General features: G+C 42.8%; 1 protein-coding gene and 1 pseudogene across 3 annotated transcripts in view; both read right to left on the bottom strand.

Annotated features, from left to right (window-relative positions):
- Positions 1-322: 322 nt before the first annotated feature.
- LOC139227826 (zinc finger protein 76-like) overlaps positions 323-25,617 on the bottom strand; it is a 96,083-nt gene continuing 70,788 nt past the window's right edge. For 2 of the 3 annotated variants that reach the window (XM_070858893.1, XM_070858894.1), the window contains exons 8-15: positions 20,667-20,742; positions 18,761-18,886; positions 15,787-15,966; positions 13,673-13,909; positions 8,249-8,400; positions 6,584-6,748; positions 5,340-5,474; positions 323-883 (exon numbers count right to left, since the gene is read on the bottom strand). In XM_070858893.1, the coding sequence (XP_070714994.1) occupies positions 779-883; positions 5,340-5,474; positions 6,584-6,748; positions 8,249-8,400; positions 13,673-13,909; positions 15,787-15,966; positions 18,761-18,886; positions 20,667-20,742 (1,176 nt within the window). In that variant the 3' untranslated portion in view covers positions 323-778. Of the gene's footprint in view, positions 884-5,335; positions 5,475-6,583; positions 6,749-8,248; positions 8,401-13,672; positions 13,910-15,786; positions 15,967-18,760; positions 18,887-20,666; positions 20,743-25,617 lie in introns of all 3 variants that reach the window. The other variant, XM_070858895.1, reaches the window with a different exon arrangement.
- On the bottom strand, positions 22,547-23,261 carry LOC139228218 (BCL2/adenovirus E1B 19 kDa protein-interacting protein 3-like pseudogene; annotated as a pseudogene).

Raw genomic sequence — 25,617 nt, 5'->3', positions numbered from 1 at the left:
GGTTTAATTGTTATTTCCCTGATTCTGTGGCAATCCAGTATGGCTGCATTTAATTCAATGCAAAGATTGTAAACTTTTAATGACATCAAAAGCAAGATTACACCGCCAGAATTAGCATACTGGTATGAGCAGTAACATTACTGCAGGCAGGAGAATCTGGCCTCAATTTTTAATAAATATGTGTGAGGGCTTAGTAATAGATGTCTGATCAGAGCCAACAGTAACCCTCCCAATGCCCTACTCCCAGTAACACATCACCAAATACGGCCGAACACATTGTTAAAAGGCAACTCAGAAATCGGCACAAAGCTCAACAACTAAGCACAGTTTTCAAAATTTATTTTCATATATACATATACAGGTTCATAAAGCATCAAGTCCTGGACTTCAAAATGCAGCGTACACATTCTGAAAGCTCGTCACTGATTGCCATTAAAATGCCCAGCCTGATGCTTGTTCCAACTCTGCACAGAAACCAACCCTACACCAGTCTCAGTAAACATTTCATCTTCAATAAAAAGCAAAACTATGGAAATTTCAATAAAACTATATCTTATACTGTACAAGTAAATCCTCAAGTCTATCGATCAGCACAGCAGCTCTAAAACTCCTTTTGATCATAAAACCTTTACCATATTGTGTAAAATCACCTGAGTTGAGATCAACATACACACAGTAAATTATTAGTCCTGAGAATAGACTGATTTAGTCTGTGAGTAGTTTATGTTTGGTTCCCAGGATTTTATTGGACAGTACACTTGTTTCCTGGTCCCTATTTTCATTGGCCATTGTCTGTCATAACGGTATCCTGTGTCATTCCTTCATGCTGAATTGCTGCTGTTGCCATGCCAATAGCTTCCTCCAACGTCTGCTGTTCCTCCAACTAAAGAGACAAATGATGAAAAGGGGGGTCACAAAATCAGCATGTGTGGTGAGGCACTGGGTTTCTGGTGATTTACACAATACACTTGTGGTTAATCTTTCTAAACTGTACAAATTATTTTATAAGAGAGGCTTTATGCCACTACTGTGGCAATCTGTCCTGGCCAAATGTTCTTCCCTCAACCAATTGGCCATTGATCTGATTTACTGTTTGAGCGACCTTGCTGTGCACAAATGACAATGACTGCACTTCAAAGGTCATTCATGAGATGTGAAGCACTCTGCGACAGCCTGTGGATCTGATTAAGTAATATGCAGGTGCTACGGTATCGACTATTATGGTATCAGATCATCTTCCCTGGCTCTAAAATTCATTATTCAAGAGATTAAAAATAATGACCTTATACCCAATTATTATTATTGAAGCTATTGGATTCAATGCTGTGTAATAGCTTTAATGGCTGTAACAGGCTGTATATAGCTTTCTAAAAAGTTTACCTGCTCCGATCAATCTGATCAATTAATCAACCAAAACCATTATTTTTTTTTAAAAGCCTGTTACTGAAATTCCTCCCTTTCGGTTTGGATACCATGCAGGAACCTTCCCTGCAGCAGTACAAGGTCGCAATCTTTTCTGAACAGGGTTATCATTATCCCAGGGGTAAAATATACCCTCCACCTGCCTGTGACAATATTTACTTTAGTTATTGTAGAATCAACCCGTGTGCTCAAATTCACTTGTCCAAGTTCTTCACATAGCAGTCAGTGAAGTCTGTGTGGCTATCGATAATCAGAAGGCAGTTCACCACCTATAAGCTCACCTTCCTTGGGGTTAAGGAACACATTGGTCCCAGTGAGTGGCTCCCACACATAAATCGAGAAAGTGATACCAAGGGGGGAATTGCATTAAACTCTCCTTTATCCTAATTGGAATGTATACTTTGATTTATGAACAAACAAGCTGTTCCTCAAACATTTCCATTTCTATTATTAAATATACTAATGTAACAGCTCATCATCTCAACCAGCTGCTGTACACTTATTTATTTGATAGACTGAAGAATGCTTTGAAACAATATTAAAACAGCAAACTCAAGAATCAAAGGCAATCTTTCATATATCATTCTTTCATATTCATTAAAATAAATGTTCTCATTTACACATATTTTGAACTATACATTACAGATACAAAAGACTGGCAGCCCTAGTGTAATAGGGATTCACTGTAAGTAAGAAAAATTCTACAAAGTCCCTTTATGTTACTTTAACTTTCCAGCCCAAAAATGTAATAAGGAAGTGAAGTTACAGGGGTACACGTCCCAGAATGACATCCTGTTTTTCACATGTTTCAAGATTAACTTTTTTGCAACTAATCACGAGAAAAGATACGACATTCCCAGATCTATCAGGATTTCCACATTTAACGGGAGCTGTGATTATCGGTATGGTCATACCAAACCTTGCTGATCTGTGCTACCTTCTTTTCAAAACTGAGGTCATGATAATTACTGCTCCCACCTCCAGACGTTACAGCAAGTACCAGAATGGGTCTGGAGAGCACATGACAAAGAAATATATAGAAGCTGAAGAAACAGCAGCAGATAGTGAAGAGCAGCAAGAGAAGTAACAGCAACACAAGAAACAGCATGACAGCACCGACAGAGAAACTCAGTCCCACTCCAGGGACAGACACATGGAGAGAAAAGCAGGAGAAAAGGCAACCAACAAACAAAAGAGTGCAAAACAAATTCAAAGTATTGCACACAATTTGCTTCTTCTGTACAAACTTATTCGCTCTACTTCCTTGATGATTCTTTCTGGTTAAATACAACTCTGGATCAAAATATAGTAATCGCTTGTTTAATATTTTGCTTGGGACATTCCCACTTGCATGTTCACAAGTAAATCAGGAAGGAAAAAGAGAGCGGAAAAAGTACTCAGTTTACAGAAAAGGTCAAAGCATGATCTGTGAACTCTTACTGCAAATGTAATATTTTTTGTAGGAGTAATTCTAGCATCAAATAATATTTGGGTTCAGTCCATCTCCCAGAGAGGTAGAGGGATTTAGGGAGGGAATTCCAGGGCTTAAGGCCAAAGCAGCTGAAGGCACGGATGCCAACGGTGGAGCGGTTAAAATCGAGGTTGCCCAAGATGCCAGAATAGGAGGAGCGCAGATATCTCCAAGGCTTGTAAGGCTGGAGGAAGTTAGAAAGATAAGGAGGGGCAAGGCCATGGAGAGATTTGAAAATTGAGGCATTGTTGGACCGGGAGCCATTGTAGGTCAGCAAACATAGGGGTGATGGGTGAACGGGACTTGCTGTGAGTTAAGATACAGACAGCAGAGTTTTGGATCAGCACACATTTATGTAGGGTGGAAGATGGGAGGCCAGGAGAGCATTGGAATAGTCAAGTCTAGAGGTAACAAAGGCATGAATGAGGGTTTCAGCAGCAGATGAGCTGAGGCAAGTTCAGTGTTGGGCGATGTTACGGAGGTGGAAGTCGGCAGTCTTGGTGATGGAGAGTATATATGGTTGGAAGCTCATGTCGGGGTCAAACACAACATCAAGGTTGCGAATGATTTGGCTCAGCTTCAGACAGATGCCACGGAGAGGGATGGAAATGGTGGCCAGTGAATGAAGTTTGTGGAGGGCTTCAGTCTTCCTAATATTTAGATGGGAGGAAATTTCAGCTCATCCAATACTGGATGTCGGACAAGCAGTATGACAAATCGAAGACAGTGGAGCGGTCAAGAGAGGTGGTGGTGAAATAAAACTGAGTGTTGTCAGCGTACATGTGGAACCTGACGTCGTGTTTTTGGATGATATCGCCAAGGGGCAGCGTGTAGTTGAGAAATAGAAGGATAGATCCTTGGGGTACACCAGAGGTAACGATGCAAGAGTGGGAAGAGAAGCCTATGCAGGTGATTCACTGGCTACGATTCGATAGATAAGAATGGAACCAGGCGAGTGCAGTTCCACACAGCTGGACGATGGAGGAGCCTCGTTGGAGGTGGATGGAGTGATCAACTGTGTCGAAGGTTGCAGATAGATCAAGAAGAATGAGGAGTGATAGTTTACCAGTCACACAGAATGTCATTTGCTAATGAGTTTGCCCCCAGAAACCTGGCTTACTGCCACTAACATCATGAATAGTCAGATTCCCATACCTTAACCATGGTCATTCAGTGCACCAAACAGATGAGTAAGATGACGACCAGTATTTTTTTTTAAACTTTCTGTTGTGTAAATGTGCCCCACCAGTAAAAAAAAAAATAAGCATTTAGCAACTGTTACCCAACAAGATATTACAATATGGTAAAATTTACAGATTCCCATGTAGCATGTTAATATTCCCATAAATGGTACTCTCATGTAGTAGTTTGATTTATTCTGTTCCTCAAATTATGTTAACTCTGCAGAAGACCCAGTCCTGTAACCATGGGGATTGCCTCTGTGGAATGTTAAGTTGAGTTTTTTGTCTTTTATTGTTCAAATTCCCTTGGGGTCAAGGAACAACCTTTTCTTGGAGCTGGCGCCTGTGCTTGTACACATCCTTCAGGAGATTAAAAGGAAGTTAGGGAGATACCATGGCAGTGCTATCATACACGATGCTGAAAATTGCCCTCCACCCTGTTTGGGGCGGATAATTTGAGTTATCACCGCCCAGCGGGAGTTGGAGGGAAAAGGCGGAAAATTCGGCACTTTAACTTTGTCACCGCCTCCCAGCGCTTTATGGCGCTGTTTGAAGCGGTATAGGGGCCAGGTTTGCATGGAGCGGGGCAGTGTCCATCAGCACCTTGCTGAGCAGGTCAGCATGGTGGTGATGGCGTCAGCGCGACATGGCACATCCGCGTCGCACTAACATGTAGCAATGTCCCTCCCCATCTCTAAAAGGGGAAGGACGCTGCACGGCCTAGTGAGGCCTCCTTGGCGCCCACTGGGCCACCAGGGAGGGGTTCGACCAGGCCAGCGGCCGCCATTGTCGGGCTGATGGCAGACTTGGCTGATGATTAAAACAAAATGGCGGCCGCAGCGGTGCGTCCTCCCCTTTAAGGGCGGCTACACCGCCCAGCCACTGGCAGCTTCCCGCTTTGCGAAGCAGTCGGGTGGACCGACCGGCAGTGGCTGCGCTCTCGTGGGACAGTAAGGGGTCGGAGCGCCGGGCAGGGCGGAAAGCCGAGGCACGGCAGAAACCTGTTTCCGCCGCCCCCGGGGCAATTGTGGATGGGTCGCACCCTCCGCCTGCCCCCGGTCTGTAAGGCCTACAGCCCCTAAGAGGCGGTAACGGGCATTCAAAAAGGGGGCAATTTAGGACCCCTGGTCTCTTCGAGTGGATTCATTTGATGAAATAGACTTCAATTGTTTAATAGTTATTATGTCTGTGCTGTTTTTTTTTTATATGGTATTGCAGTCTTGGATACAGAATCATTATCCGGTTAAAGCATCACACTTACCCACCTGTACTGCTATCTGTGTACCATTCGCAGTTGCTAACAGTGCTACTTGCTGATGATGCTGCACCACCTCTGCTGCATGAAGAGCTGCTAAAGCCGAGTCCCCAGTTACCATCCCGTCGGATGTCACTATAGCAACCTGGAAAAATAAGATTCACAATTGAAGGAAAGTACAGCCTGTCCAATGTATAAACTATATCAATCCATTAGTTTCATTCCATTTTATAGAAACTGCTTGTACAAGTTGTGCATACAGAAATTAAAAATATATTAGAAAATAAACTGCTAACACGAACAAAAGGAATGTGTTGTTTTGGCTCGTGACATTGTCCTAGTTCCCCGCGCCCCACCCCCTCGCCTGTCCCCACCCTCCATATACATAACTCTTTTTGGTTGAGGGGATTCCACACCCATGAGCATCTGCATGAAGGCTGTCAGAACCCAACAGGAGATGCATCTGAGCAGTAGAAGAAAGGCACCCCCTCAATGCAGCTACCCCTTCCCACCATTCCAAGTTGACATAGTTGAAACCCACCTACTAAAGGCAGGACCAATTGCGCACACCAAAATGGATGACTGCTGTTCCGATGTTAGCTGCAAAGTAAAGGTCCCACTGCACTGCATTAACTGTGTGGACCTTTCATTTCACATCTCATGCCAGGCATCCTATAATCTAAATACAACTGTCAATTTACCACTGAACTGGGGTTACTTTTGTGCTATGAACTAAAGACTGGGTTGAGATATCCCAGACTTACTGTAAATATGGCAGTAAGGGTAGTCTTTCTTCTCAATAGCCTGAGGTGGAATTAAATCCAATTCGCTGAGGAGAATGGGAAGAGTTCTTTTCCACCAACCCACCTATTCCCTAATTCTTTGGAATTTTAAATGTCATGCAACATATTGGACATCAAATAACTCAAATCACACTTTAGAAAATCTGAAATACATTGCTAAATTTTTTAATAAATGTTTAGCAATTATTTCTTTTGATTCTGGAAAGTCAAGCTCTTACTAAGACCGATGTTAGTGGCATTCACTCTTTTCATACTGCTTTCCTTAAAAAGTTTTTTTTATAACTATTAGTGTTTTTCCTTTATGTGGCTCCATTAAAAAATTAATTCAAAAGATTTCTTAAAAGATAAAATTGATAAGAAGGATTAGAAATGAATTACAATACATATTTGGAACATTTTTGATTATCTGCATTCTCAATTAACGATAGTGATGATGCAAGCCATGACATACCTGCTGTGCTTCTGTACCATCCGCCGTCACCATGGTAACTGTATGTGCACCCGGTGACCCTGTGAGGTCACCCTCATGTGTGGGTACAGCAATTGTAGTACCATCCTGGGTTACCATGGTGATAGCTGTTCCCAGAGCCTGCAAGTCTTCATGCGATAGACTAACCTGCAATTAACAACATTATTCTTTTAGGAACATCCAGGGTTGGTTGGTTACTGCTAAGTGATAATAAACATTTCAAACTTACACAAACATTTCCATACTGGCTCTACCCAGTAGTGTTAATGGTTAATCAGTAGGTACTTGCTATCAAGTTGTTGATTAAAGTAATTGGTAGAAGGGTTAGAGGGGATTTGAAGAGATTTTTTTTCCACCCAGAGGATGGTGGGGGTCTGGAACTCACTGCCTGAAAGGGTGGGAGAGGCAGAAACCCTCGTCACATTTAAAAAGCACTTGAAGTGCTGAAACCTACAGGGCTACGGACCAGTAGCTGAAGAGTGGGATTAGGCTAGATAGCTCTTTTTCAGCTGCAACAGCCATGATGGGCTGAATGGCCTCCTTCTGTGCTATAAATTTCTATGATTCTATGTGGAAGAAGGGTTTAACTTTCACGGCTTAATACAATAGTCTATTTTGTACTGCCACCAAAAGATAGGTATTTTTAAATCCCTTTGCCTGGTATTTCAATAATGATTTTACAACCTGAATCCGCTATGCAGTTTTGCTACTACAGGTTGAACCTCCCTTATCCAGAACTCTCTCATCCGGAACCACCCCTCATCCAGAACCATTCCCGGCCACCGGATGGCACGTGCGCAGAACTCCGACATGAACAAATTGAAGTCCTTCCTCGCTAACGCTGGCCTGACCCCGCGATCCACTGCCCCCCCACCCCCCTCCCCCCCATGATCTCTCTGCTGCACTCCCAGCCCCAAGCCAGCCAGTCCCGATATCCCCTTGCTCAGTACCTATACCATCCAATTTAACGTGACCACCCCTCGGCCGGAAAAATCCCTTATTCAGAACAGGCCAGGTCCCGAGGGTTCCAGATAAGGGAGGTTTAACCTGTAATATTTGCAAGGCTGCAATAGCACACCTCCAAATGTCTAAGTGAGCAAACAATCTTAAAAATGTTTTATTTTTCTCCTTAAATGGCTTAGTGGGTATAGCCACCACCTGCTGTGGTAGTGAGCTACACAGAGCAGGTCTCAGTGTCGACCCCCAGTCTCTGCTAAGTTGGTGATGTCAGCTGGAGAAGCTGCTGGGCACAATTGGTCTCAGACTGCCGGATTAAGGAGCAAAACATCAGCCAGCTTTCCTGCTCTTGATTGCTATTAAATGACATTTGGTGGAAAGTCCAAGTGTGCTGGCACAAAACAGAACTCGGATTTGGCAGCGGTGCCCTCTATGACCAAATACCCTGTCAGGGCTCACAGATGACAGATGGCTACTTGAGCAAGGTACCAGAGGACAGGCAGCACGACTAGAAACATACCCCCCTAAATGGGCATAACTTTAAGGAGAGGAGGGGGAAGAAAGTTTGTAAAAAAATATATATATATTATTTTGTATTCACTTTTCACCTGGTATCTTAAACACACTGAATTGATATTAGAGGTGAAAATAAATCACCATATAGCCCAACCACCCAGGCTTTATTCATACCTGCTGAGTGCCATCCTGTGATATAAGTGCAACCTGAGATCCCAGCCCATCTTGGGTTACCATGGTAACCTGGGTAGGAATTCCGCCATCACCGTCAACCCCCGAGAGGTATGTGATGCGTGGCCTTTTCAATACAGGTTCAATTACTGTGGCTAAGAAGGAATGAAATATATGGGATTAGAGAGACCTGATTAAACACAGCTACAAAAAAAGCACATCATGAGCACATACATTCAGAAAATGTAAAGTTGCAGTTAAATCTGGTGACTACAAGATGTTAATTTTGTTGATTTTTTAAATTCAAGATCCGACCACAGAATCCCAGTGTACCATTTCCATTCACGTCAATTAGACAGAGAATTTGACCCAAGTGGATGTACATGTCAGTGAAATAATAATCCTAGTAAGAAGGATCTGAACAATAAGGAAAACCGTTAACGGGGAAAGTTCTCAATGATCTTAGCAGGTAAATTTGACTTCATTTTCAATTATCTTCGCTCAACAAAGAGAAAATATTTTGTGATAAAAAGAAAAATCATGCGAAGCATTATAAAAATAAACTAACTCATTTAAAACTGCTGTACCTTGACAGAGTCCTACTTGTGTGCTTTAATTGTCTGTTTTTGGCACTTTCTTGGTCAACTTTCATTTATATGACGTCGATCTGGAAGGGTGGCTGCATCAGAAGCCGAGACTGTGGCCACAGCCCTCGGGGCAGAAAGTATGGAACTATGCAGCAGCTGATGGAGGTACTGGGATCTATAATATCTTTGTGTATTTATTAAGATTTAAGGCTAATGATTCCAATTCCTTTGTCTTTAGTTAGGGGTTCTCAGCAGACTGTAGGTCTAGCCGCATTAATAATTAATAAGTCACGTAATGTTATCTTTACAGAACCACTTACTGGTGCAATATTTTTAGGATCCAGAGACCACTTACCATTTTTAGTACACAATAGCCTGCAATATAAATACATATTAAAGAAAGACTTGGATTTATATAGCGCCTTTCACGACCACTGGACGTCTCAAAGCCAATGAAGTACTTTTTGGAGTGTAGTCACTGTTGTAATGCGAGAACACATAGTAGTGGGTCTCCCACTGCATTGCTTTCATTGAATCCTTTCCTCATTTGATCTTTACGAATTGCTGATTCTGTCACGGTGCCTTCTTTGAGTCAGTGTCTCTTTCTTCCCTCCTCGCACTGTCTTTTGTCTCACAAATCTCACTTTCCCGCAATGGTCTGAATCTCTCCTGATGGCGATATCTCTGTCTGTCACTTGATCTTTCACTCACTGTCGACACATTTACCTCTCCATACTCTCTCGGTCACCCCAAGCTACATACAAAATACTGTCCATCAAGCCTGTCCCAAACAGTAAGTACCATAACCCTCAATGTTCGCTCCCACCAGCAGCCATGTAATCTCCTGGGAGAGGCAAAGAAAGATTGTTAAAAACTCTCAGCCAATTAAAAGAAAAAAATCTGGGAAATCCCTCTCTAACTCCATAAGGCAATCAAAATGAGTTCAGGAGGCCAGTGACCATGAGGTACAGACCCTACCTACCCTTTGCATGCAGTGATATATTATCCACATCAGGGAACTTGTCTGGCTTCTTTTTGAACTGTTGCAGCAAATCCACACTCGCCACACAAACCGGTAACTTACTCCAAGTGTCAATAGCCTTCTACCAAAAGAAAAAAACCCCAACATCTAACTTCGTACTATGCTTACATAACTTATACGCATGACCACTTGTTTTCCCTATCCTGTCTAGTTCAAATGGTCTGTCCACACTGACACAGCCTAGTTCCTTCAACATTTTAAACAGTTCAATTAAATCTCGCCGAAGTCTAATCATTTCTAGTGTAAAAAGCCCCAGCTCTCTAAGCCTATTGTGATAACTAAGGGCTATTAAACTAGGGTTCATTCTAAAGGTCCTCTATATTACCCACCATGTGAGGGGACAAATACCTGGGCTCATTATCTCAAATTAGGCTTAATCCAGGGTCCAGTACAAGGGACATTTGGTTATTTTATTTTATAATAAATTGTCCTCACTATACATCCTGGTACTCCACTTGCCTTCACAATACCCTCTTGTGCACCTTCAGACACTCATGTACTGTAACTCCTAGGACCCTTTCCCACTCCACATACTTACCCAGCATGGTGTATACCTGCTTGGCATTAGTTCTACCCATATGCATGACATTACATTTATCTACATTAAATGACATCCGCCAGACGTGGGCCTCTTTCCCCATTGCATCTAGATCAGGTTCTAGACTCTCTTTCTCATTAAGGGTCCGAACAATAGCACAAATCTTCATGTCACTTTCATCTACATTATAGATCGTGAAGAGCAGTGGTCCGAGCACAGATCCCTGTGGGACTCCATTAGTATTGGGGGCGGAATTCATCTGAAGCATCGCCTTGTGGTTCAAGCCTACAACTGCAGTTAGACTCAAAGCAATTTTTTTATTAACCTTGCAGGCCACACTATAGAAAAGTGAGCATTATGTGACAAGCAAGGTGGATAAGAACATAAGAAATAGGAGCAGGAGTAGGCCATTTGGCCCCTCGAGCCTACACCGCCATTCAATAAGATCATGGCTGAGCTGATCATGGACTCAGCTCCACTTCCTTGCCTGCTCCCCATAACCCTTTACTCCATTATCGCTCAAAAATCTGTCCATCTGCGCCTTAAATATATTCAATACCCAGCCTCCACAGCTCTCTGGGGCAGAGAATTCCATAGATTCACAGCCCTCAGAGAAGAAATTTCTCCTCATCTCAGTTCTAAATGGGCGGCCCCTTATTCTGAGACCATAAACCCAAATTTCCCCATGATTTGCAACGTTTTTTTTGGTGTAACTTGATTTTTCTGGAGTATCTTTTAAGTTGCAAATATGGCCATTTAATTTGCACCAGTGTAAGTGAGTTAGTTAGGTTTTTTGTTAGGTCAGTTTTTTTTTCCCAAAAGGGGGCGTTCCCAGTCACTTTCACCATTTGTGCCAATTTGGCCAGAAAAAAGTTGTACTAAACTAACAGTGTATGTGTCCACTTTTGTCCGCATAGAAAAACCTTATAATTAAGGAATTGGCGCAAGTAACTACATTTAAAGCACCACCAAGCACAGCACAAAAAGTAATAAGCAAATAATTAACAAATAAAATAGAAGCAACAATGCACCTAAAGCACCAAGACCAAAGTAATAAGCAATCAATAAATAACAAATAAAAAAATAGAAGGAACCCTGCATCTAAACAATATTTCAAGCACCACCAAGCACCAAACAAAGCACAAGCAGTAATAACCATTCAATAAAAATTAAAGAACTGAAGTAAATAATTAAATTAACAAAATTAACAAATAAAGAGCTGAAGTAAATCCTACCTTCGGCCTGGGATAGGAGAGGGAGAACGCGGCTGCCACCCCACCGACTTTCAACCCTTTTCGGGCTGGAATCTTTTCCCTTTTTGCCCATTTTCCCTTTTTGCACACTGACATCTTCAAAGAGCTTCACACATAAATTATTTGTAATATAATTGCATGTTGCTGGTTATTTATTGATACACAGGATGGGATGTAGGTGAAGCACATGGCTGTCACTGTATATGTGCTTCTTTAACATGACAAGACCACCACCCAACCAAACGAACGCAAAGCCAGCCCAGCATGGCAAGCGATGCGCTACACGACAAGCTATCCTCGGTCCAAATCACTAGACTGCAGCCAAAGACGACCAACCTCTCCCCCCTCCCTCTCGTCCCGATCAAAACTCAGTCGCACAAACCTGTTTCTTGCAGCCCTCATCGGCCGGCCTGTGCGGATAGGGGCTGGACGCATTCTACAGGCATCATCACTATCATGGGATCGAGCTACTGTGCATGCGCGACTGCTCTACTGCGCACGCACGCAGCTGCCGGCACTGTTTTCGACACAGGGCTGTAGCTCCGCCCCCCACTCCACAAGGAGCGCCGCGCCAGGACCCGGGGCACACATGCAGAGCGGCCAGAATCGCGAGTAAGTTTTTCAGCGCCGTTTCCAGTGCACAAAGTCGGCACATCTCAGAAAGAAGGGTTGGGGAAATTTGGGCCCATTGTGTCCTAGTGTTAATTTCCTCTATGAGTGGAAATATCCTCTCTACATCCATCTTGTCGATGCCCCTCATTATCTTATATGTTCCAATAAGATCACCTCTCATTCATCTGAACTCCAATGTGTACAGGCCCAACCTATCTTCATAAGTCAACCCCCTCATCTCCAGAATCAACATAGTGAACCTTCTCTGAATAGCCTCCAATGCAAATACGGAGACCAAAACTGCACGCAGTACTCTAGGTGTGGCCTTACCAACACCTTGTACAGTTGTAGCAGGACTTCGCTGCTTTTATACTGTATCCCCCTTGCAATAAAGGCCAAAATGCCATTTATCTTCCTGATTACTTGCTGTACCTGCATACTAACTTTTTGTGTTTCATGCACAAGGACCCCCAGGTCTCTCTGTACTGCAGCACCTTGCAATTTTTCTCTATTTAAATTATAATTTGCTTTTCTATTATTTCTGCCAAAGTGGATAACTTCACATTTTCCCACATTATACTCCATCTGCCAGATTTTTGCCCACTCACTTAGCCTGTCTATATTCCTTTGCAGATTATTTGTGTCCTGCTCAAAATTTGCTTTCCAACCATCTTTGTATCGTCAGCAAACTTGGCTATATCACACTCGATCCCTTCATCCAAGTCATTAATATAGATTGTAAATAGTTGAGGACCCAGCACCGATCCCTGTGGCACCCCACTAGTCACTGTTTGCCAACCGGAAAATGACCCATTTATCCCGACTCTCTATTTTCTGTTAGTTAGCCAATCCTCTATCCATGCTAATATATTACTCCGAACCCCGTGAGCTTTTATCTTGTGTAGTAACTTATGTGGCACCTTATCGAATGCCTTCTGGAAGTCCAAATATATCACATCCACTGGTTCCCCCTTATCCACCCTGCTCATAACATCTGCAACGAACTCCAGCAAATTTGTCAAACATGATTTCTCTTTCATAAAACCATGCTGACTCTGCTTGATTGAATCATGCTTTTCCAAATGTCCCGCTGCTGCTTCGTTAATAATGGACTCCAGCATTTTCCCAACGACAGATGTTAGGCTAACTGGTGCAACACTAGTAACATCGAAAGTCCTTTTACAGTGTCAACTACAGGAGTCACAGCTAACTGCAATAACTGTGGATTATTTTCTTGTCCATGAGATCTGTCCAGTGATTTACCAAGTGTGTAAACACTCCATCATTAGAGTTAATGGACCACTTCAGTTGTAGTTATCACTCTTCATGGGTAGATTCTTTAAACCATAAAAACACTACCAGACAGACGGCACTGACTATACTTAAGCTACTTACCTTGCTGGTGTTGTTGCTGTTCGAACAAGGCCTGCTCACTTTCCTCTGTTGCTTCCATGTCACCATGTGCAGTGCGTTTGTGCGTTGCTAACGTGGAAGTCTGCCGGTACGTCTTTCCACAGTGGTTGCAGTTATATGGCTTGGAATGCGTGTGGACCACATGGTGCTTATACAGGCTGGAGTATTCTGTGAAACGTTTCAAGCAGCCTGGTACTGTACAAACATAGGGCTTCTCTCCTGGGGGTAAGTAAAGTCAATCAGGCAAGATCTAAACTTTTCAACCACAATCAAAACACAAGAGTCTTTATTGCTTGTCTTTTTAACAATTAACATATTTTATTTGTCACAGATTGCAATGTGTCAAATTGCTTATAAATCACTCAAGCTCATTGAAGTTGAAGAATAAAAACAAACTGCGCAGCACAATCCTAATTTTGAAAAAAATGTTTCATGCTCACTGCTAATCCCCTCCAACCTCAACTCACCTTTCTTCACCCCAGTTTCCTGTCCTCCTCGCCTGGAGAACCCGACTGTTGCTGGGTTGTGGTTCCACAGGTGCTCGGAGCCGAAATATGTGCATATATGTACCCCTTGCAGCAAGAGTTGTTCAATAGCAGCCAGAAGCTGGAACGCTGGCTGATTCTCCCTCCCTCCCCCCACAAGTGCTGACCCAATGCTTGTGCCTCAGTTGAGATCAACTAACACAACTCACACTGGGATGTGAAACCTGGGATCTTTTGGAGTGTATAGCTTAGTGCTCCACCAGATGGTGCCTTCATTACACTCAACTTCTAATACATTGGGCAATGAATGCCTCTTTCAACTATCAAACACAAGCACTTTATGTCTGATTCTAAAGCAGATTGAGAATGGAGAGGCCAGAGTATGTCTCAATTGGCAGAAACCTGACAATCTGCAACAGCATTTGCTCGAAACTGGAATAATGTTTATGTGTGGGTCATTTGCTCTCGGTACTGTAATAAAAACTTCTAATGGCTCATTAAAATGCCATCATATTTAAAAGCGTTTAGTCAATCAACACCAAATTTTATATGGTCTGTCCATGTTTTTATCAAACCAGCTATGAACATCTAAAACCCAAGCCGGCAACCAACATTTTCCAGATATTGCACAATAAAGCTTCAGTTATACAAACAAAAGGATGCTCATTGACACTTTTGTTGTTAAGCCAGCATGGCCGAGGGCACAATAGTTATCCGGGTGGGAAGTATCTTTAATGTCTCTAAAAGCATAAATACTGTATTCCTTAAATTCTTTATTAAAAGAATGCTTGCATTTATATAGCACTTTTCACGACCACCGGAGGTTCCAAAGAGCTTTACAGCCAACGAAGTACTTCTTGGAGTCTAGTCACTGTGTAATGTAGCCAATTTGCGCACAGCAAGCTCCCACAAACAGCAATGTTTTAGTGATGTTGTTCGAAGAATAAATATTGGCCAGCACACCGGGGATAACTCCCCTGCTCTTCTTAAAAATAGTGCCATGGGATTTTTTTTTTACATCCACCCGAGAGAGCAGGTTTGGTTAAACGTCTCATCTGAAAAGCGGCACCTCTGACAGTGCAGCACTCCCTCAGTGCTGCACTGAAGTGTCAGCCTAGATTTTGGTGCTCAAGTCTCTGGAGTGGAACTTGAACCCACAACCTGATGTAAACATCAGGTTTGCAATGTTTTGTAGAATCTGACTCAAAATCAAAATGCACAGCCTTTTCATGTGAAACAAGCAGAGTTCAAACACGCCACAAAAGCTTTCAAAATCCAGCGAAATTGCATTGTGCAACATTAACATACCAATGTGTTAACACACTCATTTGAAATTCCTGTCTCTTGATCCAGCAAAGATGATAATTCATTTAAAACAGATTCCATTAAATTATTCCATTGAAGCAGCAATGGAATTTCATACAAAAATGCATTAATGCAATTGTGCGCTGTCGCACATTGCAATTTCAACCCTTACCATAACAGTTTAATCGAAAATACAATCTCATGAGAATCTCGATATCTATTCACTCAATTCAATCTGCTATATGCTCCTTCAGAGTTGGCTGTATAAATGATTTTAGCTTTACTGCTTTCAACACTGCAATTTACCTGTGTGAATTCTCATGTGGTTCTTGTAGTTAGTTGCACTGGCAAACCCTCGACCACAGCCCGGTTCACAACAGATGTACGGTCTCTCTCCTGTATGCGTTCTGATGTGAACTTTACGTATATTGGAAGTGGTAAAAGAGCGGCCACAGCCCTCAAATGGACACTTGAAAGGTCGTTCGCCTGTTAGAAAAAGCAGACAATATTACATGGGGGAAAAAAACTAAACCTAGATTTTTAAATTTACTGCCAAATTAAGTATGCAGCAGCCATTTTGGTGACTTACTCAGGGCACCCTGAAGGTTTAGAGATTAAATGCACAGTACGCTGTGGTATGGATTCATACAGGGTCCCAGGTTTGATCCTCGAATTAGTTGATAATGGAGGGGGTTCTGCACTTGGCCTCAATGACTCCAGAGTAGGAATAGAGAAGATCAAGCAAGGTTTTTACTCCTGACCACCATGCAGTGTGACTTTTGAAGAATTAGGTGAGTGAATGACTGGGCTTGGTTGTGAACCCCACCTCCCTCCACCACGGTCACGCAGCCAATCGTCAAATCTCCAGATTCACATATGTAGAATGACTGCTTTGACAAGGCATGCTTAATCTTTTGGGGCATGGGAATCAGCTAGGACGGGGTAAAGCTAAATTAAAAAAACAAACGAGATGCACTTCTAGCTATATTGTACCATTGTTAATTGTGACAGGATATAGGGCTTCAAATACTGAACCATATTCAGTCACTAAAGTGCAACGGGATGGAACCTACCCATGCACTTTGTCAGAAAAAAATCAAAGAGCAAGTTATTATTTAAATGGAGAAAGATTGCAAAGTTCTGCAGTACAGTGGGACCTGGGGGTACTTGTGCATGAAACACAAAAGGATAGTATGCAAGTACAGCAAGTGATCAGGAAGGTCAATGGAATCTTGGCCTTTATTGCAAAGGGAATGGAGTATAAAAGCAGGGAAGTCTTGCTACAGCTATACAGGGTATTGGTGAGGCCACACCTGGAATACTGCGTGCAGTTTTGGTTTCCATATTTACGAAAGGATATACTTGCTTTGGAGGCAGTTCAGAGAAGGTTCACTAGGTTGATTCCGGAGATAAGGAGGTTGCCTTATGAGGAAAGGTTGAGTAGGTTGGGCCTCTACTCATTGGAATTCAGAAGAGTTAGAGGTGATCTTATCGAAATGTATAAGATTACGAGGGGGCTTGACAAGGTGAATGCAGAGAGGATGTTTCCACTGATGGCGTAGACTAGAACTAGAGGGCATGGTCTTAGAATAAGGGGCCGCCCATTTAAAACTAAGATGAGGAGAAATTTCTTCTCTCAGAGGGTTGTAAATCCGTGGAATTCGCTGCATTAGGGAGCTGTGGAAGCTGAGGCATTGAATACATTTAAGACAGAAATAGACAGTTTCTTAAACGATAAGGGGATAAGGGGTCATGGGGAGCAGGCAGGGAAGTGGAACTGAGTCCATGATCAGATCAGCCATGATCTCATTGAATGGCGGAGCAAGCTCGAGGGGCCGTATGGCCTACTCCTGCTCTTATTTCTTATGTTCTTATACCTTCGCATTCTTTCCCAACAGTTTAGAATTCCTGACTCTGCATATTACAGAATTATAGAATATGTACTTATAATTATAACCCCAACGATTTCCAATATAGTGAGTTTACTGCCGCTATAAGGAGATGCAGTGCAGGAGCTGGGTTGAGGGTGGGAATGAAGAAAGGATAAGTCACTATTTGTTGCTTTTGTGCAGATCTCAGTGACATAACCACAGGCTGCCTTCCTGCCTGTGTTCAATGTTCAAGTCCAGTGTATGGACTCAGCAGGACCTGAAGACCAACTTCCATTTATATAGCGCCTTTTGCAACCTCTAGCTGTCCCAAAGTGCTTTGCAGCCAAGGATATACTTTCAAAGTGTAGTCACTGTTGTAATGCAAGTAAAAGGTGGAAAAGTGAGAAAATATATCTGCAGAGTTCCTAATCCAGGTAAAGAATATTCCTCCAGTATTTATATTTTCAATGGCCAGCACATTAATGGTTTTCAATAAAGTTATGGCAGCAGCACATTTTAGAAGTGCAATTGCTTTTAAGTAGAATATTGGCTTTTGTTAGCGCGGAGAGTTATTTTTGTTTATATTGAATGGTTGAATAAATAATTAAAGGAGCTGCAATACAAGGATTTACAAATTGGTTATATTTTATCTTCAATTTATACAAATGGTGATCCAAGGATAACATCTCTTGGCATTGGGTGAATCAGGATCCAACTCCAAATAATAATAAATAATGTCAAATAAAGCAATCATTCGCACCATCTTTCAGCACTGCATCTTAATTAATACCAGTAAGAAATGTGAACGTTATTAACACTGGGCACTTGGCCACCATTTATAGATAGTCTGCTCAAGAAGTTGTGTAAGCTGTTTGCTGATCGGTGTCTAAACAAAGAGATGGCTTACAGCAAAACTCCAGTACAGTATCAAAGCCATTTCTCTTATCAAATGTCTCCTTTTAATTCTTAACATTTCATATCCCATAAAAATATTCTCACATTTTCTTTCCCCTTTTTCAGAAGGTGATGATTGATGTGGTGGTATGATTCTGTGCCTGCCCGCAGCCTTCCAGTGCCTCCAAGTAACTGCTCATTCTGTACACGTGAAGCTGCGCAATGAGTGTTGGCAGGCAATTCAACTGTGGGAGCTTCACCGTCAATCTGGATCCTGATCTCACCTGATGTCCACACTTAGACTTTTCAACACAAAGTCACTGGGAAGTGATCAGGAGTGAGCCCTGCCCAGCCTAGGCACAGCAATGCCAATTGTAACAAATGATGATGACAAATTATATGATCTATTCTAAATCAAGTCAAAGCTATAAATACAAATAAAAAGTCTGACACATTATAATCCATATATTGAAAGTATAATGGTCTATGTAGGTGCTTTGGAGCCAGTACCCTACCTGTGTGAGTTCGAATATGTTTCTGTAAGTCTCCTGACGTTTTGAATGCTTTATTACACGTGTCTTCGGGGCATTTGTATGGCTTTTCTCCTGTGTGTGTTCTGGTGTGACTTTTCAACCCATAACCTGGAATTGAACAAAAATCACACACCAAGTTTAAATTTCACTGAAATATTTCTCTCCCCTGAACTAAAAATTAAGTACCATCAGAACATATAGAATGTATCACACAAAGTGACCAATAGTGTAACACCACAGGTGGGATCATGGAAGTAAGACAGGAGGAGATAAAGGAAGAGTATAAATGGAGATGAGAATATGTCCAAAAGAAGGAATGCAACAGTGCTGAACCCAAAGAAGAAAAGCAAGCAAGGCCGTCTCTTCTCCTAAAGCTCCAAGAGGTTCAGGGTGATTTATATTCTTACAAATCATTTTTAAAAGTCTCAGGTAGTCCAGTGACCTACTGTACTAACCACATTTGTCCAGAATGTTGGGGTGCAGAAATTGAAATTCATCACAAATTATCCATATATGCCAAGATGTCAGAGGAGATGACAAGTGGAGAAAAGGCACTTGCTGATAGGAAGGGAGGGAGGGAGACAAAGAACTCGGAGCGCAAGAATAGGCCTTTCTTCAGCATCCCTGGTGACAGGGGAAGCTATATAATTTAAGCAATGGATGGGGAAAAATGTAAACATCTTAAAACCCCACATCAATTTGTTTCTTTCCGATTTACCCTCCTATCCCACCACAATGGCGCAGACTTCAACGGACACTGATACATCTCCAATATCTCATTCAACTGGCCATCATAAGAAATAGGCGCAGGAGAAGGCCATTTGGCCCCTCGAGCCTTCAATAAGAACATGGCTGATCTGATCCTGGCCTCAACTCCACTTCCCTGCCTGCTCCCTTATCATTCAAAATTCTGTCTATCTCCACCTTAAATATATTCAATGACCTAGCCTCCACAGCTCTCCGGGGAAGAGAATTCCAAAGATTCACGACCCTGAGAAGAAGAAATTCCTCCTCATTTCCGTTTTAAATGGGTGACCCCTTATTTTGAAATTATGCCCCCTAGTTCTAGATTCCCCACCAGGGGAAACATCCTTTCTGCATCTACCCTGTCAAGCCCCCTCAGAATCTTATATGTTTCAATAAGATCGTCTCTAATTCTTCTAAACTCCGATGAGTATAGGCCAACCTTTCTTCATTACCCAACTCCTTCATCTCAGGAATCAATCGCGTGAACTTTCTCTGAACTGCCTCCAACACAAGTATATCCCTCCTTAAATAAGGAGATGAGAACTGTACGCAGTACTCCAGGTGTGGTCTCACCAACCCCCTGTACAGTTGGAGCAGAACTTTTATACTCCATCCCCCTTGCAATAAAGGCCAACAATGATCATGTGTGAGCCTTGACAGTGAGAATCCCGTGGCTATTGAATCACAGGAACATAAGAGTCTGACCCAGTCCTCACCCAACGTCCACACAAGGACAATCCCAGCAGGGGTCAGTCACCTAGTAGTCATCGAACATGGGAACGTGGATGACTTGTCCCTTTCCACTCCAGAGCACTGAGACCACTTGCAGTACCCCTACCATCTCCCTGTTGAGATGAGCTAACTCAGCACAAACCAGTGATCGAACCTGCGATCTGCTTCATCTACATGACTCGACTGCTCACTGGATAAACCTGCTGAGGAGGCACGGGGGCCATTAAAACCATCTCATTTTAACTGGAGATTAAGATCCACACCATATATGTCCCAAACTTCTTATTTTCAATACTGAAAAATACAATTTACAACTCAACTAATCTGACACAATTTTCCTAGTGTATTTGTTTTACTTTTTCTGTAATATAAACCTGACTTTCTATATAGTAAATGCTTCTGCCATTACCTGTAGCAAATGCTTTTCCACAGCCTGGCTGTTCACACCGGTACGGCCGATCTCCTGTATGGGCTCGTTCATGAACCTGCAATGTAGCACAAAGAAACAGTGCTTAAAACTTACCATCTGTCACTAGGTTATAAAAAAATAAACTATTTATAGAAACATAGAAAATAGGTGCAGGAGTAGGCCATTCGGCCCTTCGAGCCTGCACCGCCATTCAATAAGATCATGGCTGATCATTCACCTCAGTATCCCCTTCCTGCTCCCCCTCCCAACCCCTCGATCCCTTCAGCCGCAAGGGCCACACCCAACCCCCTCCCGAACACATCCAACAAACTGACATCAACAACTCTCTGCGGTAGGGAATTCCACAGACCAACAACCCCCTGAGTCCCAAATGGCCCACCCCCTATCCCCAGACTGTGTCCCCTGGCTCTGGACCCCCCCCCCCCCCCAACATCGTATCTAACCTGTCCAGTCCCGTCAGAATTCTATATGTTTCCATGAGATCCCCTCCCATCCCTCCAAACCCCAGTCGATCCAGTCTCTCCCCACATGCCAGTCCAGCCATCCCCGGAATTAGTCTGGTGAACCCCCGCTGCACTCCCCCAACAGCAAGAATGTCCCCCTCAAACCAGGAGACCAAAACTGAACAATACCCTAGGTGAGGCCTCAGCAAGGCCCTGCACAACTACAGCACGACCTCCCCCTGCTCCGACACTCAGAATGAGGATTTTTCATTTTCAGGTACTGTAATATATGCGCCTGCGAGTAGGCTCACAGGTTGATGGAGCTGTTGAGTTGGGAGCGGCTTAGCCAGTCACGTGATCGTCACAAGACTCAATAAAACCCCAGCCAGTTGGGTTTGGGGGATCCACGATGAGGCAGGTGGTTGTGAGCCTGGTGGATGAACTGGTAATTTGTAGTGTGATTGTTAAACCTTTTGCAAATAAACCAACTAGTTCTTAATAGCAATGTGTTGCTGTGAATTCTTAAGCAAAGAACCCATGAAGCAAATACATTACAGGGACAATCACCAGTCTGGGCCAAGTTACCAACTCTTAGCTGGGAGGCTGCAACTGGCCTCAGCAGTTATGAGCAAGGGGATCGGGGAAGGGAGGAAATCAGCTCATGACCTTCCTGATGACCCCTGCTGGGAAATGTCTGGTGAGAGCAGGATGGAGTTCAGCTGCAATACACACGATGGTCAGAAAGCCTGCTGACTTGAGAAGCAAGAGGGCTGCAATCAATTGTCAAAAGTAAAAATTAGTAAAAAAAAACACTCGGCACTAACTTTAGAATTCCGGCAATTGTCCCAGTGAAGCATTAGAAACCAAAGACAAAGAATTTTGCTCCCGAGAAGCGTAGTCAGAGCCAAGCTGCATGGCTGTCCTCCTAGCTAGCACCGAGCATGTGACATCAGAGGATGGGAAGAAAGCTGTGATTTTTGGTTAAGGTCGGAGAATATAATGTTTAAAAAAAAGATTAAGAGAAATGTAATGCCAATCGCTACAATCAAAATCTGGAATAGCTCCAAACAGCAATGCAATATTTCAGCTTGTGTTGCTGTCAATTGATCAGTTCAAGTGTTTAACTGCTACCTAAGAGAATGCAGATCTCAAAACAGGAGACTGAATCGCCCACTACAGCATTACTGCTTCAATGCTGCCATGCGCCAATCCTTTCCTTGCCCATCCCCATTGGTGCCTTGTGTTTGCATAGATGTTGCAATTTTATAATCTAATCTAAATGGCAGCACTAAAAGATGCAGTGGGACTGCTCCCCAAATGAGAGTGTTTTCCAGAGGTATGGGGTGAATCTATTTCACACCTAAGAAAACCATTAACTAAAACAGATTAGGCTGCTGTCGCGTGCTACACATCCTGCTTAACAAGTCAAAGTTGACGGCAACAGAGATGAGCCCAGTTAGTGCTAAGGCTGGCCAAGCATATCCTTCAAATGGGAAAATGTAATGGGATGGGATGTCGTGTGCTTGTGATGGGTTTCTTTTCGTCCAATTCAAAAACAATTTCACAGGTCATGTTTAAATCCAAGTCTTTTTCCAATGTAGATCCCCAGGCCAAGAGCCAAAATATGAGATAGAAGCAGGGAGGAAGAGAAGATCTTCAGAAATTCAGCAGAAAATACGCCACCTTTCTTCATTGCTCCAGTTTTTCTCATACTGAGAGTGACTGAACGCTTAGGATGTTTGAAGTGAAACTCCTTTGGAGAAATGTTTTCAGGTCTACTCGACCAGTCAGAAATCCAGTCAGCACTTCTCTTCATTATAATTTCCACCTCTGGGTCTCTCTCCAAACCATCATCTTCAGACTGAGAACTGTTGTCTCTGCTGCCATGCAGCTCTACTTCGAAGATTGCCTGAGCCATCTGAGGTGTCTGTGGACGAGATTGGCTGTCAGAGTGGGAGCTTCCCCGAGAACTGCTCTGACCCGATTCATGCTGAGCATCCAAAATAATTTTTTTCCATGTCTCCATCGTGGATGGAGGAGGATGATGGCACGTGCTCCAATCCTCCATTTCGTCCAGTGCCATTATCGTTCCCATTCCTGCTGTTTTTCATGTGTAGCTCCACCCAGGAACCTTCCAATCATGACATAACTTGGGAGTCTGTTACCTTTAAAACCATAGTCCATCACAAGCTTTCAAGAAATCGTTCAGTCCCGCCTCCTCGGGCTGGGGCTGGGGCTGCTGCGCGGCTTCCATGGCGCTCGCGTTCTCTCTCTTTTCCTGGGAATGTGTGTTTTTTTTATATCCTCCTTTCCTCACACACGGCGTGTTTTTCCTCCCTCTCTCGAGCCTTTTTGGTTTTTTTTGTATTACAGACCATCAGTATTGCTCCAAATTAATATTAAATGCCCTTATCTGACTATTTTTTGGTTATGCACTATTCTCAACTACACAGGATCCAATCAGATTACAACATACCTGTCACCATTTATGTGCATTATTTGAACCCTAAAATTATACCACTGTGTTAAGCTTAATCTAAGTTACTGTATTTTTTTTTAAGTTCCTCTTAATATTCTTGCCTCTTCTCCCAAAGGTGTTTTCTCCTTCCTGGGTTCCATTGGCGCTTGTCACTACCTTGCTTAAATGGCATCATTCATGTGTAGACCTTGACAGCAAGTGTCAGTGGCTGATGAAGCTCAGAGGGCATCACAGCTGATCCCAGTCCTATTCTCACTCAACAACCAACATCCACAAGTACGCATTTCCATCAGAGTTTATTAGGCAGCAATCTGGAATGGCTGATATTTTGCTCCTCCCCAACCTAGGGCCATTTGCTGAGAATTGATAAGCAACACAGACTAGAGATGGAACCTGGGAGCTCCCAGGTTTGAATGGCTCACCCACTCACTAAGACAATGGAGAAATGGGTCTAGTTATTGCACATTATGCATACATTATTATTGGTTTCCAGTACAATCACAAGATTTAAGTTTTACCCCATGTTCAAACTGCAGTACTGGTTCTCCTGCCCTCCCACTCCAAGCAAAGCATCAAGTTAAGTCAAATTCACTGCAGAAATTGGAGGATAATAAGAACTTAAGAAATAGGAGGAGGAGTAGGCCATACGGCCCCTCGAGCCTGCTCCGTCATTTAATACGATCATGGCTGATATGATCATGGACTCAGGTCCACTTTCCCGCCCGCTCCCCATAACCCCTTATTCGTTAAGAAACTGTCTATCTCTGTCTTAAATTTATTCGATAACCATCTTCCACAGCGCTCTGAGGCAGCAAATTCCACAGATTTACAACCCTCTAAGAGAAGAAATTCCTCCTCATCTCAGTTTTAAATGGACAGCCCCTTATTCTAAGATTATGCCCTGTAGTTTTAGTCTCCCCTATCAGTGGAAACATCCTCTCTGCATTCACCTCATCAAGCCCCCTCATAATCTTATACATTTCAATAAGATCACCTCTCATTCTTCTGAATTCCAATGTAATTATACCAAATCCCCATTGTGGGTGTGACAAAAATGTGGAATATTTTGTCCATGGATTTTGATTATTCTCTACTGGCTTTCTGAATATAAAATAGTTGAGCCACTCTCAACATAGTTGCTGTGCATTAATTTAAAAAAATAATAGGCAAATGGCTACAGAAACTCTCTCCTGGGAACAATGTTTCCTAATATGCTAATATTTTGACTGAAAAGTCATTAAGAGTGCCTGCCTGTACCATTAGAAGCAGTAATAACTAATCAGGAATGCCACTTGTTTTGAACTAGGTGTCAGAAGAACGCATCAATGGCCTAACTATAGACAATCTTTTTTACAATTCTTATCAAACTGCACAGGCTGGCACCTTTGGGCCCTTTCTGCTTATTGGTGATGAAGATTGTAGGTATTGTGTAGCAATTACCTTTGTCCTGCACATTGACCTTTAAAGTCATACACAAACATATAGAACATAAACATAAGAACATAAGAAATAGGAACAGGAGTAGGCCATAAGGCCCCTCCGCCATTCAATAAGATCATGGCTGATCTGATCATGGACTCAGCTCCACTTCCCCGCCCGTTCCCCATAACCCCTTATCTTTTAAGAAACTGTCCATTTCTGCCTTAAATTTATTCAATGTCCCAATTTCCACAGCTCTCTGAGGCAGCGAATTCCACATATTTACAACCCTCAGAGAAGAAATTTCTCCTCATCGCAGTTTTAAATGGGCGGCCCCTTATTCTAAGATCGTGCCCTCTAGTTCTAGTTTCCCCCACCAGTGGAAACATCCTCTCTGCATCCACCTTGTCAAGCCCGCTCATAATCTTATACGTTTCTGTAAGATCACCTCTCATTCTTCTGAATTCCAAAGAGTAGTGGCCCAACCTACTCAACCTTTCCTCATAAGTAAACCCTCTCATCCCCGGAATCAACCTAGTGAACTTTCTCTGAACTGCCTACAAAGCAAGTATATCCTTCATAAATATGG

The sequence above is a fragment of the Pristiophorus japonicus genome, chromosome 17 (genome assembly GCF_044704955.1).
Source record: "Pristiophorus japonicus isolate sPriJap1 chromosome 17, sPriJap1.hap1, whole genome shotgun sequence".
NCBI lineage: Eukaryota > Metazoa > Chordata > Chondrichthyes > Pristiophoridae > Pristiophorus > Pristiophorus japonicus.
Note: the sequence above shows the minus strand (reverse complement) of the source record. Positions and strands in the feature narration are given on the sequence as shown.